This window comes from Cryptomeria japonica, chromosome 11, assembly GCF_030272615.1.
Source record: "Cryptomeria japonica chromosome 11, Sugi_1.0, whole genome shotgun sequence".
In the NCBI taxonomy this organism is placed as follows: domain Eukaryota; kingdom Viridiplantae; phylum Streptophyta; class Pinopsida; order Cupressales; family Cupressaceae; genus Cryptomeria; species Cryptomeria japonica.
The window spans coordinates 25,749,197-25,763,865 of record NC_081415.1 but is presented as its reverse complement, the minus strand read 5'-3'; the positions used below and the strand labels follow the sequence as shown (position 1 = coordinate 25,763,865).

The following is a 14,669-nucleotide window of genomic DNA, read 5'->3' as shown; positions in this document are numbered from 1 at the left end:
CGCAGCAGTGGTTTCCAATTCCTCCTTCCTATCTCTATTTCTCTTAACATTCTATTACATGCATCCTCATATATTTGTTCGAAGGTCTGATGTGATCTTCTTACCTACCCCTGCCCTCTCAAACGATTCTTGCCTTAAGAATAAATATCTTCCACATACCCCTTCATGAGAGGTAGTATCTCTTGAAAGAGATATCCTTTCTAATGGACACAACCTTTGGTCGATTCATGTAAACAATTCTTATTAACTTAATAGAAGTCGTGCCTTTCATCTCATGTCTATTATATGAATCACTGGCTTTAATCAATGATTCTTAACAAATCTCTAAGTGCTGCCTTAACAAGCATCAGCGCTACCACTAACATGATCAACTTCTTCCTTGAATTCTTTAATGAATGTATAACTATTATTTTATGGGTCGCAGCAACTTTGACTCTAAACACTGTTTTATATTATTAGGAAAGTTGGTCATCATCACAGGTTTAGTGTTTATTTACACTAACTGTTAGTTTTTCTCATCACTGCTATTATACATCGTTGTCTTTAATAATTGTATTAATACCTCGTGGACTAATCATATCTCATCGAGATCCCAATCTTATCTTTGGCGCTACTTTATTTGTGTGATACTGATACAAATTATTAATTTTATATGGTGGCTGATATTAATCATATAATACATTGCTTTTAATCTTACTTATATATCCATATATTGCTGTCTATGATCGTTGTCCATGTTTTGTTGTTGAACGCTGTCATGGGAGTCTATAAAGTGATTGTCTTTGTATTTATTCTATTTCTTAATGAAAATGGAACAATAAAAAAATAGCTTCAAAACCTCTAATGGTGGAGTAGAACATTCCCAATAATTAGCTGCCTTCGTATTTGCAATGATTGTCTAAGTTTTTTCTTTGCCGATTGTCTATAGAAAGTCACACACATTTAATTGCAGTTTGTTCTTAGTTTATGATTAATGTAAATTATTTCCAAGTCCGTTCCTTCAAACAAGTCACTGCTTTAGATTGCTGAATAGTTGTCAAACCAAGAGCCTTCCTTGTTGTCGGTTGTGGGTCTCTCTTCTTTTCGACGTAGCAAAGAGTTGGAGATCTTCCACTAGGACTATGAAGTCGTAGTGGGATGGTGTGGCAGAGAACGTTGCATTGTATTTATAATGAAGTCGCTCCTTATTTTCGTGGATATAGTTGCTGCCTTGGATATCATCACTGCCACCTTTAGTATTAATCACATTTTGTCATTCCAAAAATAGCCACACATAACTTCCATCTTTAGTGAATTGTTATTTATATTATATTGTTATTACGGACTAATTCTTTGTCTTCCATAAATATATAAATTATATATTTATTATTTTAAATATATAATTTTTGTTTACAATTAAGAATATGTAAATTATGTTTATAATTTATAATGTATAGATTATGTTTATAATATTAATTTATTTTTATTTGAATATTTCAAGAATATTATTAGTAATAAATATTAATTAAATAATAATATTTAATAAATAAATAAATTTCAAATAATCATTTGTTGATAATTATTATATTAATAATAATAATTATTGCCTCATTTAGGATATATATAACGATCAAGGAGGGGACATGACACTTTCCCACTCTATATCTTTATTATCTCTAACTCTCTCTTTTATTTGCTCCATCTTTCTTACTCTATACCTCTTTCTCTCCATCTCTTTTTATCCATCTCTCTCTCTCTCTCTCTCTCACACACACACACACACATTCATTTTTTCCTCCATCTCTCATAATCTTTATCTCTCCTTTAATTCTCTCTCCATCTGCTTCTTTATTTCTTTCTATCCATATCTTTCTCTACATCTATCTCTCTATCTCTATATCTTTTCTTATCTCTCTATGCCACTCTCTATCTATATATCTCCCTCTCTCCCTACCCTCTCCCATTTTGTCCCCCTCTATCTCACCATCTATACTCTCTCTCTCCCTCTCCTGCTTCCTTTATATCTCATGCTTCCTCTATATCTCTTTATCTCCCTATCTCTATCTTTATCTCCCCATATACCTCTCCCCACATCTCCATCTATTTTTATCGCTCCCCACTTTATTTCTATACACTTATCTCTTCCATTTCTATCTATTCCTCTCTCCTCCATCTCAATCGTTATCTTCTTATCCCATCTCTCTCTTGCTCTTCCCCACTCTATCTCTATTGCAAACATAACATGAGCTTGATTATCATTTGAGTAATCTTTGGATCTCTGTAAGTGGATCCATGGTTGATTTGAAGCTATCATTTCTCCATTGAAACCTTTCTTGCACAAACAACATCATTTGCCTACTAATTGACCTCGTGTACTACACAGGCTTGCAAAACATAGATCCTTTTTTTACCCAATTAACCTTCCAAACCTTTTCGGCGTACCCATTGCACACCACAAGTGCGATTGCTAGTATTATTTTAACTGAAATTTTATGATTTATATTCATGGGAAGAGGAAAAAGTATATATCTTTGTAATATATTTTAAAGAATCAGTTACAGAAACTGAAAGGGCTCAGTAGAAAGAAAGACTTATTGGGTGAGGATTTTTTCTGATCCCTCTTGTCCTTTGAGGCATGAGTGAGACACGATCAGAAGGCGGCCATTTTTAATTCAGTCCTGGAGGGAGAGAGCAGGGGATTTTCTTTTAGGCATGATCTATTGTACAGGGCTGTGGAGTCTTTTAACTCTCTGATTCTGTCAAGGAAATAAAGGAGATTTTCTGAATCTTTGTGTTCATTTATAGTTCCTTTTGATTGTTATTTTCCTTTGTCATTTGCAATCAGTCCTTGATGTTTTCATCTTCTATATCAGGTTATGAGTATGTTCATTATATGATCTGTGAATCTTTAATCGTTCATATCATTTAAAGGGAATTGTTGCTTATCTTCTTGATAATCTTTTGTGGGTGCTGAGAGGGTGATCTTTGTGTCATTTATCTCCGTTTCCCTTTGATTTCAAATTCATAATCGTATTTGTACCATGGTGATGAGCGAGTGTTGGTTTGCCTTTCCTACTTTCTGTTTAAAAGCATACCCCAGAAAATTAGAATCAGATCTTACAAGGGAGACCTAAAATTCAAAGGAAGATCACCAATGCAATGGTGATCTCTCCATCTGTTTGTTAGCGATTTGTCTTTGCACTGAGGCAAAAGAGTGTCATCTGTTTGTTATTTCAAGAAGACAAATTTGTTAACCAACAAAAACCAAAGGGGAGACAAGGATGCATGAGAAATGAGAAAAGAAGAAACAATATAATAAAATAGAAATTAGAAAATAAGGGAGGGATAAGTGAAATAGAAGATCAAAGTAGGAGGAAAAACATGTAAGTTCTTTAAGTAGGATTAAAATAATAATAGCAATAACGATACAACCATTAAGGGCATGGTGCAATGCTTAAGGTTTGGCATTGGTATTGCGGCAACCCATGTTCAGACCCCTGTTGGGTTGTTGTGGGGATTTGTAGGCTTTGTGTCCTTGTTGAGCCACTATGCTCATTAGTTTGGATTGTGTATTCCAAGTTGTGGGGTGGAGTCCCCCAGTTTGTGGTGACTTTGCTAGGCCTAGGTAATGCCCAAATTTATAAATAAAACAAATGCAAAACTAAAAATAATGTTGATACCAATAAAAATGATCAAAATTTGATGAAGAAGATAGAGGCTTTAGCAAGGGAGGTGTTTGAAACCTTAAATGGAGAGGTAAGAATGAAGGATAAAGAGAATTTAAAGTGGGAAGAAAAGACACAACAATAATAGGATTGATTAGGGCAAGAACACTTCGGAGTTAAAAAAGGTAGGAGGGTGGGAAGAGGGGGCAAGGCGGAGGGGGGAGGTGGGTGGGGCGCTCTATCTACAAATGAGAAGGAATAGAAGAGGAGAGTGAATAATTAAAAAGACTAAACGTTAAGGGAAGGGGAGTTGGAGGATGAGGAAAAGGTGAAATAGAAGATTCTTAGATTAGAGGAGAAAAACAATTATCTTATATGAAAGATAGATAATAATAATAATAAAATTACTAATAATACAAATAATCTAATAAAATAAAACCGAAATTGATAAAATAATGATGAATACTAAAACAAAGAGTGAAAGAGAGAAAGAGAGAAAGAGAGAAGGATGTTAGCAAGGAGGGGGTTGAAACAGCAAAAGGAATGGTAAGAAAAATGATATGATGAATTTAGTCAAAAATAGAAGACAACGCAAGTGGATAGTAAAATGGGTGCAAAACAATTGTACCGGTAGGGGCAGGAAGATCAAGGTAAAAGATGTGAAACTAGACAGAGAGTCAAATGGTGTGGAGAATGTGTGAGAAAGACAGTTAAATAACAAAAAAAAAAAAAAGAATAGAGTAGGAGGGAGGGTAAGGTGAAAATTTATCAAGAAAAAAAAAATGGATGTAAAGAGAAGGATAAAGAAAGGGACAAGAGACAAGGAAAAAGAAGGGCTAAAGAATCTGCTATGAGATGGACATGCCAAAGGGAGTTGTGTGAGAAAGCTGGATAAGGCATAGAACATCAAGAGGGAGAATAAGGGTTATGTTTAATGGCACTTATTAGCGGTTGCCAAGAGAAACTTCTCAACTTTCTCCTGTAATAATTACCCTCTTTAGCTAGGACTTGGGTGGCCCTTAAGCAGATGTGATGTTTGATATTGAATGCATGTTCATCAATGGCAGATTTGTCAATGTGTTTGTGCTTGATGTCAGCCCTATGTTGCTTGATCCTTGTGCCAATAGAACATTCAACTTCATCAACGTAGGGGAGTTTCATATGAGCACTCCATGTTGTAGACTCTAGAGTCATGAAGAAGTCCCTTGTGACCTCCTATGGGTTAAAATTTAAATGAACACTCGATGCCATTTTTTGTAGCTTTTTGGAAATCCTATTAGAATACCTTCAACTTAAGGAAGAAAAGCCATTGGGGCATCATGTGAGTAATCAACACTTTTGCAAGTTTCATGAGTTTTGGCTTATTTAAGAGCTCTGCAAATATGCTTATTCTTGTACTTATTCATTATCAAAAATTTAGTATGATTGGAGAATTCTAGATTGATATGCTCATCAAAACTCAAAAGGCATGCATAACTAGAGTTTTTAAAATGCCTACATTTTGGGCTAGGTGGTGGTGGGAAGACTCGTGAAGGTAAAGATCATTGCGGGTGGCTTGTATACACTTGTTAGGCCAGTGAACAGTCAAGTTGTCAAAGAGAAGTAATCAAATTTAAAATTAGCGCTCACTTTTAAAATGCAAGAGGCATAAATAAATCAAAAGTCTGCTTGCTCTACTAAGTTTGGTTTTGCAATAATTGTTAAACCAATCTCCTTTTCTTAGCACTCAAGGTGGCATGTTTCAAATAAGTGTCCTTTCTTATCGGCTCTGTCATTAGGGGAATTTGCAAGTAGGTTCCAAGAGAAAAAATAGGGAAATTTTTCATATTTGAAGATGAAGAAAGAGTGATGGGAAAAAGAATAGACTATGGAATAATGGAAAAAAAGGGGGAAAATGAAGATGAGAATAAGTTTCCCTCATCATTTTACATTCATATTTGTTTTCCTTGGTTCATAATGGAAAGAAAAAAAGAAGGTTAGGATGGAATGGCATATAGATAAATAAGAAAAGGAAAAGAAAGGTATAAAACTTTGAATTCTCTGCTTCAGATTCACTCTTTTCTACAAATGCAGTGTGGGCTGCTTCAAAATTGCAAATGTACTCTTTGCTGATTCAAAACCACCATTTACTGTTATTTTCTACTTGCTTTTTTTTTGGGTGTCTTCTTATTTTTTCTTTATTTGATGTCTTTTAGTTTTTGCTTTTGGTTGATGTCTTTTTGCTTTCTTTGTGTGTTATTTCTAAGGAGTTTTATTTTATTTTTTTGATATTGTTTTATTCAAGTCTTTTTTTTTGCTTTTGGTATTTTAATCTGAAGTGAGCCCCATTAGCAAAACTCACAAATTTCTACCTACCTGGCGAGTCTGACAGAGACTCACTGGTTTCTGTTTTCTTGTAGGAAGTCCTCATTTAGGGAAGCCTGACCTGGGACTCATGCTACTCACTGTTTTTTCAGCAAGTCCTGTAACCCTCCATGTAGCAGACAGAAGGAACCAGACGTGTGGGAAAATATATCATAGGATTTTATTATACTTGAGTGAAAGCAAATTAAGTTTAAGTTTTAATTCCTTCAAAGAAATAAAAAGGGTGCTGTGTATAATAGATAAATGAGAAACTTCACAATTTTAAATGATGCCTGTATCATAAAGATGGCTTCTATTAGTATTTGTTTACTTTTACAAGTCCAGAGGAGAACCAAATTCAAACTCCAAAGCACCATAGACATAGAAACTGCTGCCTACACCTACATTCCTCCAAAGCAGACTCGTATTGGCTTTGAGATAGATTTCTTACTTGATGATCAACAAAAACTTAAGTCTATTATGATCTTGTGGGGTCAATCTTTGTTACTAGAAGAACTAGTGCAGGTGAGGGTCCCTGAAGTTACATAATTTTTTATTACCTGCAATTGTTTTCTTTCCAGAGAAACATTTCTTGCATAAAGAAACATCTTCTCCTCTACTCATATCTGTGATTATGTGGAAAATATTTACTATAAAAAGAAAACATTGAAAATAAGATTGAAAATTATTTTAATGGTTTAACATAAAGAAATGTACATACCCTGGGTTTATTTTAACTTTTACCTTAACAAAAGTTGCAGGTAAAGGTTTCACTGTCATTTGAAATTGATTTTCGAGATTTTGGTGTATAAGAAACACTCTCCTTGATCTGAAAAGGAGGATGCAACTATTCTTGCATCTAATGGTGATCAAGGAAAAGGATTCTTAACAGTGTCATAGCTCATTTACAGTTTATATTCAATGTGGTTCTCTAGTGCCTTTTGCTTCCAGAGGGGGAGGAGGAAATCGATAGGAAAAACTTAATTTGTTGGGTTAGATTGTGCTGCAAATAGGCATGCAGGAGAATAGTGAACACACATTTTTTCTTCCTCACATATTATATGACAGATATAGGGAAGCATATTTACAAAAATATTTCAATTATACAGAATAAGAACAACAGCGGAAGCTTGCCAGTGATATCTTATCTGTGTTCGACTTTTGACATTCAAACTCTAGTTTCCAGGAAATACTTAGGTACTATAGGAGATATGATAAATAAATGTGCATTATGTTAATTTGCTTTCTTTTTTATTACTGGGCAGTATTCTGCAATAATTATTGCAAATATCAAGCTCAGAGCAGCTACAACAAGCTCAAAAACACTGTTATATTAGACTCTCTACCCTGATCAGTGGGGATAGCCTTTTAAGCTGTTGCTGGCATTGGTAAACCATTTAACTAATACATAAAACGAAGTACCTTATTCCTTTTGCTTTGCTGCTTGCTACTATTTGTAACTGTATTATGTATAAGTTTAAGCTGTTGGCAAAAATATGCTTGATGTCCTTGAAAAGTGCTTACATATATCAGCTTTTTCAACCAGTCCAAACCTCCTAGTTTTTTATTCTGCAATTGCACTGTATACTTTTGGTTTTGCAGTTTTACTTGAATCCTTTTTCTCACTGTCCTCGTCTTAGAGGTCTTTACATTCAATTTCCATTTGACAGTTTGACAATCTAATGCTAATTCCATTTTTTCTTGATGCATTTCCAATGCTTCATTGTAGGAACTTGGAATAAATGTGAGACGTGTACATTCAGAGAAAGGTGCAAAAGTTGAAACACGTCCTGCAGTGATAACAGTCATGGGGCATGTTGATCATGGTAAAACTTCACTTCTTGATGCTCTAAGGCAAACATCTCTGGCAGAAAAAGAAGCTGGTGGTATCACTCAACATTTAGGAGCATTTGTTGTGAGGATGCCATCTGGAGCATCTCTTACTTTCCTGGACACTCCTGGGCATGCTGCCTTTAGTGCTATGCGAGCAAGGGGTGCTGCAGTTACAGATGTGGTGGTGCTTGTGGTAGCTGCTGATGATGGGGTTATGCCTCAGACTCGTGAAGCTATGGCTCATGCACAGTCAGCAAATGTGCCTGTTGTGGTGGCAATCAACAAATGTGACAAGGCAAATGCAGACCCTGAAAAAATACGAATGCAACTTTGTACAGAGGGATTGGCATTAGAGGAAATGGGGGGTGATGTGCAAGTGGTTGAGATATCTGCAACAGAAAATATTGGTTTGGATAAGCTGGAGGAAGCTTTACTGCTCCAGGCTGAACTAATGGATTTGAAAGCACGCATGGATGGTGATGCGTATGCATATGTTGTTGAAGCACGACTTGATCGCTGTCGTGGCCCTTTAGCTACAGCAATTGTTCGTTCTGGAACATTAGTTCCTGGCCTTTACATTGTTGTTGGTGCTGAGTGGGGAAAGGTCAGGGCTCTGCGCGATATGTCTGGTCGACCTGTTCAATCAGCAGGACCTTCGATGCCTGTTGAGATTGAAGGTCTTCGAGGTCTACCTTTGGCAGGAGATGAGCTTTCTGTTGTTGCCACAGAGGAGAGAGCAAGAAAATTGAGCAATGGAAGAAAAACAAGATTTGAAGTAGAGCGAATTAAAAAGAAAAATGAAGAGGCAGCTAAGATGTCAGACCTTGTGGATGAAGGAGTTGAAAAAGTTGAAATGGCACTTATTGTTAAAGCTGATGTGCAAGGTACAGTCCAGGCTGTAACAGATGCATTAAAGACGCTGAATAGTTCCCAGGTACATATGAAAACAATTAATATTTGGGTGTTTTTTATTATCTTAATTTACTAACTATATTGGATTACCAGGTGCTTGTCAATATTGTTCACAAAGGAGCTGGAGCAATTTCTCAAGCTGATGTGGATTTAGCCCAAGCATGTGGGGCATGCATTGTGGGCTTCAATATACGTAACACACCAAGTTCTGTAGATGCGTCTGCTCGTCAAGCAAATATAAAGGTAAAATGAATCACTCCCTAAAATTAAGTGTTGATTTTTTTTTGCCTGACAGATTTGTAGTTTATCATCAAAGCAGGTGTACCTTGTTTTGATGTTTTTAAGCTCAGCAACATTATGAAATTTAGTACTGTTTAGCATAAAATATTCCTTCTCTAAATGGAAATTCTTAAATCCTTATATTAGGCAGCTTCAGTAAATTTAATTTTTACAATTAACCATTGCACAATGGCATTCTTGTAGAGCTAGTCTGTTAAGAAGATTTAGTTCTGAAGAGTAGATGAAACATGTGATTATTGGCTTTAAAGTGAATTATGGAGATCGAGTCTGGTTAGTCTTTGTTTTATAAAATTACAGTTTTTTATGTTACGATGCTCAGAAACTGGCCAAAATACACAAATACATAAGCTAGTACAGGGAAAAATGGAAGAGCCTCACAAACAAACTAATTAAAGGAAATAGGAAGGCCAAGTTTAAGAAAATATGTGCAACATATACTGTGAAACACTCATATTATAAAATAGGTCGATGCACAAGCTGAGAACAAATCATTTAGAAGCAATATCTGTGTCATTAGTTGTCTCATTTCAGTAGAATTTTTTGAGGTGCTTTCCACCACAGTTGGAAAACTCAAGGTTGGTGGCCTTTTGACTTTGATTTGAGACTCAGTGAAACTTGGCAAAAAAGGAAACAAATAACACAAAAAAAACAAGCATTTGGAATTTTGGAGAATTCTTAAGTCTATTATGGATATCAATTTGTCATAATTTAAAGATGACATGCATTATATGACCTTCATATTGCCAAAAATTTGAAATTTCAAAGTCATACGATACATTGTATTGCTATAAAATTACAAATAATAACTAGTTAATGATTGACAATGGACATGTCATAAACTGAAAGATACAATTTATGTACTCATTTTTCCCCTCCTAGTAGTAGTACTTTGGAGTCTCAAACTAGAAGTAAATCAATATCAACATGAGGAGTGACTGATTTCTCAAGTATGTCTTCTTCTTCCTCCAAAGTCTCTAGCTCTACCGCAGCCCTCTCCAATTCAGCATGATCTTCATTGCTGGACATAATAGCTTCTTCGATAGTCGAATTAACAAGCAGATTGATATAATTCAAGCTGATGGCATCATTAGAACTTTCCACCTTTCTGGTTCAAAAGTGAAGGTTGTGTTACACCAAAAAAATGTCATTGGAGCACTTCTAGATCAACTTGTTTCTCTTCTTGGTGTGAATGCTCTCAAATAGGCTGGGACAAATAATAGCCTTAAACAATTTAGTGTAGTAGCACCATAAATATCCCATCTGTAATCTACAAATAAAATATTCCAAAAACAAAAAGAAATAAGTAAAAAGTTTGACATTAAAACTTTGAATTTTTTAAGTCTTTACTTATTAATATTAAGCTAAAAATAAAGGACTTTTTTCTTAAACCCTACCTGTTGTTTTTCCCTCCAAATGGCTTTAGTTGAAGAAAGAGCCTCTCTTATGCACTCTTGTAGAGTTCCAACTAATCCAAAATTTTGTTCTCTGATTTCTTCATTTGTTGCCATCCCCACTATGTGTGAATCAAGACTTGCGATGATCAACTCATCAACCTTAAATGTATTAGAGAAATAAATTTTTTGGTTTAGATAGTACACCAGGGCATTTGTTGGCTATGATGTTGGTTTGCCCATCTATGATGATGCACCATGATACCATTTTTTTTTACCACCATTGTAATGCAAAATAGCCTCTTTGGCTCTATCTATGGCCTTATAGGTAACCCATCAACATGTCATCCCTGTCCACCAAGCATAGAACCTTGACCAAAGACTTTGTTCCCTAAGTATTTGCATAAAAAGAATTTTTAGAAAAATATTCAATTATGTAAGTTTTCCTGATGCAATCCAAAAGCACTCAAAATCATCTGCCTGGACTATGGAAAACTCATGCTTACTAACAAAGAGATAATTTCCTATAAATTTTATGTTTGCAATTGTTACTTATATTGAATATATCCTCTAATTTTTTTATGAATACTTCATAAAAAATAGTCTTTGTGGCCTTCTCTACTTCATATTTAACACTTAAGAGTTCATCTAGGCATAGCCCACAAATGTCTGCTTGAGAGCAGGAATTGAGGCTACAATGCTCTACAAAGTGAGGATGTTGGTGGCAAATCTCACTACCCCAAATAACACAAGTTCCTTGTGTTCTCCTATTAAACTAAGTATCCAAGTATGGCTGCAGATAAACTTGATCTTTTATCTAGCCTCTTCAACTGCACATTTGATTGATGCATTTTTCTCAATGTTCTCAACCATCAAATTCAAGCAGTGTGTAGCACAAGGACTCCAATAAATAGTGGGATGCCTTTTCTAAATAAGTCTCCCCACAAATACATATTTTGTCTTGTTTATGATAATTTGGACGACATTCTCAACCCCAACGTTCTGGATCACCCCTTCCAATAGATTGCCTAAAGCCTCAACATTATTGACTTTGTGTGAGACATTTATTGACTTAAAGAACGCTAATGTGCTAGTTGAAGCCACTATAAAGTTAATGAGAGGCACATTCTTGTCATCTATCCATCTGTTAGAGAAAATGCTGCAGCACTCTCTTCGCCATACTTTCATCTAATCATCAAATACAAGTTGTGTACTTTTGATGGCTTCCTTTAACAATGGGCCACAAAACTCCTTAGCCATGGGAGTCTTAAATCCCTTATTGGCAATTATTCTTGCATTTACCAACCCTTCCCAATATGGGTTATTTGCCACAATGAAAGTTATATTCTTGTAATACTAAAAATTTGTCACTATCATCCTAGCCTCTCGGTGTTTCTCTTTGTTCTAAGTGAAGGCTGTGCCCCTAAAACATTGTGAGGAATAAATAAATTTGGTGAAGAACAAAGACAGATTGAGCTCTTATCAGCAGAGGAATGCATATGTTGAATCCATGGGCCAATAAAAGAATTTGTAGGTGAATTGGGACTGGAACTCATCACTACTGCCATTGCTTCTTGTTTCTTGTTCCTTTATGTTTTTTTTTGTATCATAACTAGCAAGTAGGGCATCCATTTCTCTTCTCACTTCATTGTGTACTTGAGGACACACCTTCACATCATGTCAAGGAGTCTGACCAAGGTGGACTTTTAACCTATTGATCACCAAGATTTATACATCACCATGCCCTTGGTCACATCCACCATTCCATGTAGGGTCTTTCCTACCATTGCCTTGAGTTGAAATTGCCATTTCTGATCTTGTACATATAAAAAACAGAAAAAAGCATTATAGTATTCAATATTTGACAGTGAAATTAAAAAAAAATGGAAGGGAAAACATTTAAAAGATAAAAAATAATGCAATTCTAGCAAGGAGGGTTTGGAAATGAGAAAAATAGAAAAGAATGACTTATATAAGAGCAGGATTTTCAGCATTTGACATTTGAAATTTGGAAAATATATTAATAAAAAAACAAGGAAAAATATGTATGTATGTATATATATATATATAGAGAGAGAGAGAGAGAGAGAGAGAGAGTTCCAACCTTAAAATGCTTTTTAATCACTACTTTTGGCTCAATTTGCAGCCATGAAAGGCCAAACGAACAAAAGAAGTGAATTGAAATTGTTTTAAAGCCCAGATGTTCTTTATTTTTTCGCTTCAGGCAACTCCATGCACAGGAATCGTTGGAGATTTTCAAGAAACTCTGAGAGTGCACATTTCACTTTCAACTCACAAGTCTGTGCAAGTTGGGCTGAGTTTTCTAACTATGCTTTCTACATGACCAAAAAATCTTTAATATACATGTACAGCAACTTTGAATTGTTGAAATAGCCTTATCTTCTACTACAGGTAAAGCACTAGTGAGATTGTTGGGATCAGGTACTAGCAAACCATGTTGATTAAAATTTCTCATATACAATACTGGATGTTTATCTTACTACTCATTTAGGATCCCGCTCTTTATTTTCAAGTAGGAAGTTTCTGTACCCATCCTCCAGTGTGATGGTTGAATTTGATTAATTTTTTTCAATTGCCAATAATGCATATATTTGTGATGCGGTGATGAAATTTATTAGAACTGAAATGTGACGTTCAATTTTTGAATTCCAAATTTAGGCAGTACATCTACCTGAAAACTTGTGTCATATACAGGTCTACGTTTTGTGTCCAATGAAAACAAGATGACAAATGAAATGGCCTTTTATAAAGCATGAAACTAACATGTGTTAGTTGTTTTTACTTATGCAGATACGACAACATCGTGTAATCTATCATCTGCTCGAAGATATAGGAAACTTGATAGTAAGTATGGCACCAGGCATATGTGAAACTCAGGTTGCTGGTGAAGCACAAATATTAGGCATTTTTGAGCTTAAAGGAAGGAATAAATCTGGTAATACAAAGATTGCTGGCTGTCGAGTATTTGATGGTCGCATGACAAAAACTTCAAGGTTCAGAGTGCTGCGAAGTGGTGAGGCAGTGTTTGAAGGTTCTTGTGAGTCCTTGCGTAGAGAGAAGCAAGATGTAGAAGCGGTGGGGAAAGGTAATGAATGTGGCCTAATTTTGCAAGAGTGGAATGATTTCCAAATAGGAGATGTTGTTCAGTGTTTAGAACTTGTTAACAGAAAACCTAAATTTGTATCATCAGAAAGTGGAGCTGTACGAATTGAATGTTGATACTTTCAAAAGCATCAATAAGATGTAAATTCTCATTGCTATGTATGAGAGGTATGACTATTCTACTACTACATTTTTGACACACAGATCCTAACTAGATAGACCGATGTGTTGACTCACAAAGATTGCTTGTCCACTTTCTGACCAATACATCTATGAACTTAAGTACGAACATAGAGGTCCTCTGCTAGAATATTCAATGAATATCTAGATTCTTGCCCAGTTTCAAAGTCTACTAAATTCTTGCCAGACATTATGTATCAGGAATTCTTTTCTCCACAAATATTTTCAAATGGTCTTGCACGGTTTGAGGTCTTTATCGTTCCATCTCATAAGTTGTCTATATCAAGTTCCATATGAATTTTCTTGATTTGTAGGATTTTAAACTCTAGCTGTTAAATTGCCTGCCACAGGCTGTTTTTTGTAACTCCGAGATACTACAAAAGCAGCATGTTCTACTGGCTGCAGTTCTGTACACATAATTTCTATTAAATATAATTTCCTCTTTTTTGCTTATGGTTTTCATGCCAATGATTAAACTTAATGATACTAATCATTATTTTAATATTTCACAAGATGTTATATGTAGGGAGCATCCAGGAGAAAATTAATTTATTCTTTGACTTCATTCTGCATAGTTACATTGCTGTCAGAATATCATAGATATGTACTGTTGGGTCTTATCCATTTGCCGAAGCACCTCGATTTGAAATGGTGTTCCTGTCTTCAAAATTCTACTGTATCCCCCTGTTCTAAATCATTCAAGATGATGTGCATTTAATGAGAATTTAAAAAATTGTAAAAGCAAAATAGAAGCATATTCACTAGTCACAAACTAGGTTTAAAATGCATATAGAAAATTTCCATATAATCAAGAATGTGGGATAATCAGCATTACAAGAGCCTACATAATGCACACCAATGAAACGACACCTTGGGTGACATTTTTCTTCTGAATATACATATATGGTCGATGGTAGAAGTTATTTGCAACTAACAAAGGCAG

General features: G+C 35.2%; 1 protein-coding gene across 2 annotated transcripts in view; it reads left to right on the top strand.

The window, feature by feature from the left end:
- The window catches only part of LOC131070822 (uncharacterized), a 120,407-nt gene extending 106,228 nt beyond the window's left edge, over positions 1–14,179 (top strand). For both annotated transcript variants that reach the window (XM_058006481.2, XM_058006482.2), the window contains 3 exons: positions 7,717–8,754; positions 8,826–8,975; positions 13,235–14,179. In XM_058006481.2, coding sequence (XP_057862464.2) covers positions 7,717–8,754; positions 8,826–8,975; positions 13,235–13,663 — 1,617 coding nt within the window. In that variant the 3' untranslated portion in view covers positions 13,664–14,179. The remainder of the gene's footprint in view (positions 1–7,716; positions 8,755–8,825; positions 8,976–13,234) is intronic.
- The last annotated feature ends 490 nt before the right edge of the window (positions 14,180–14,669 follow it).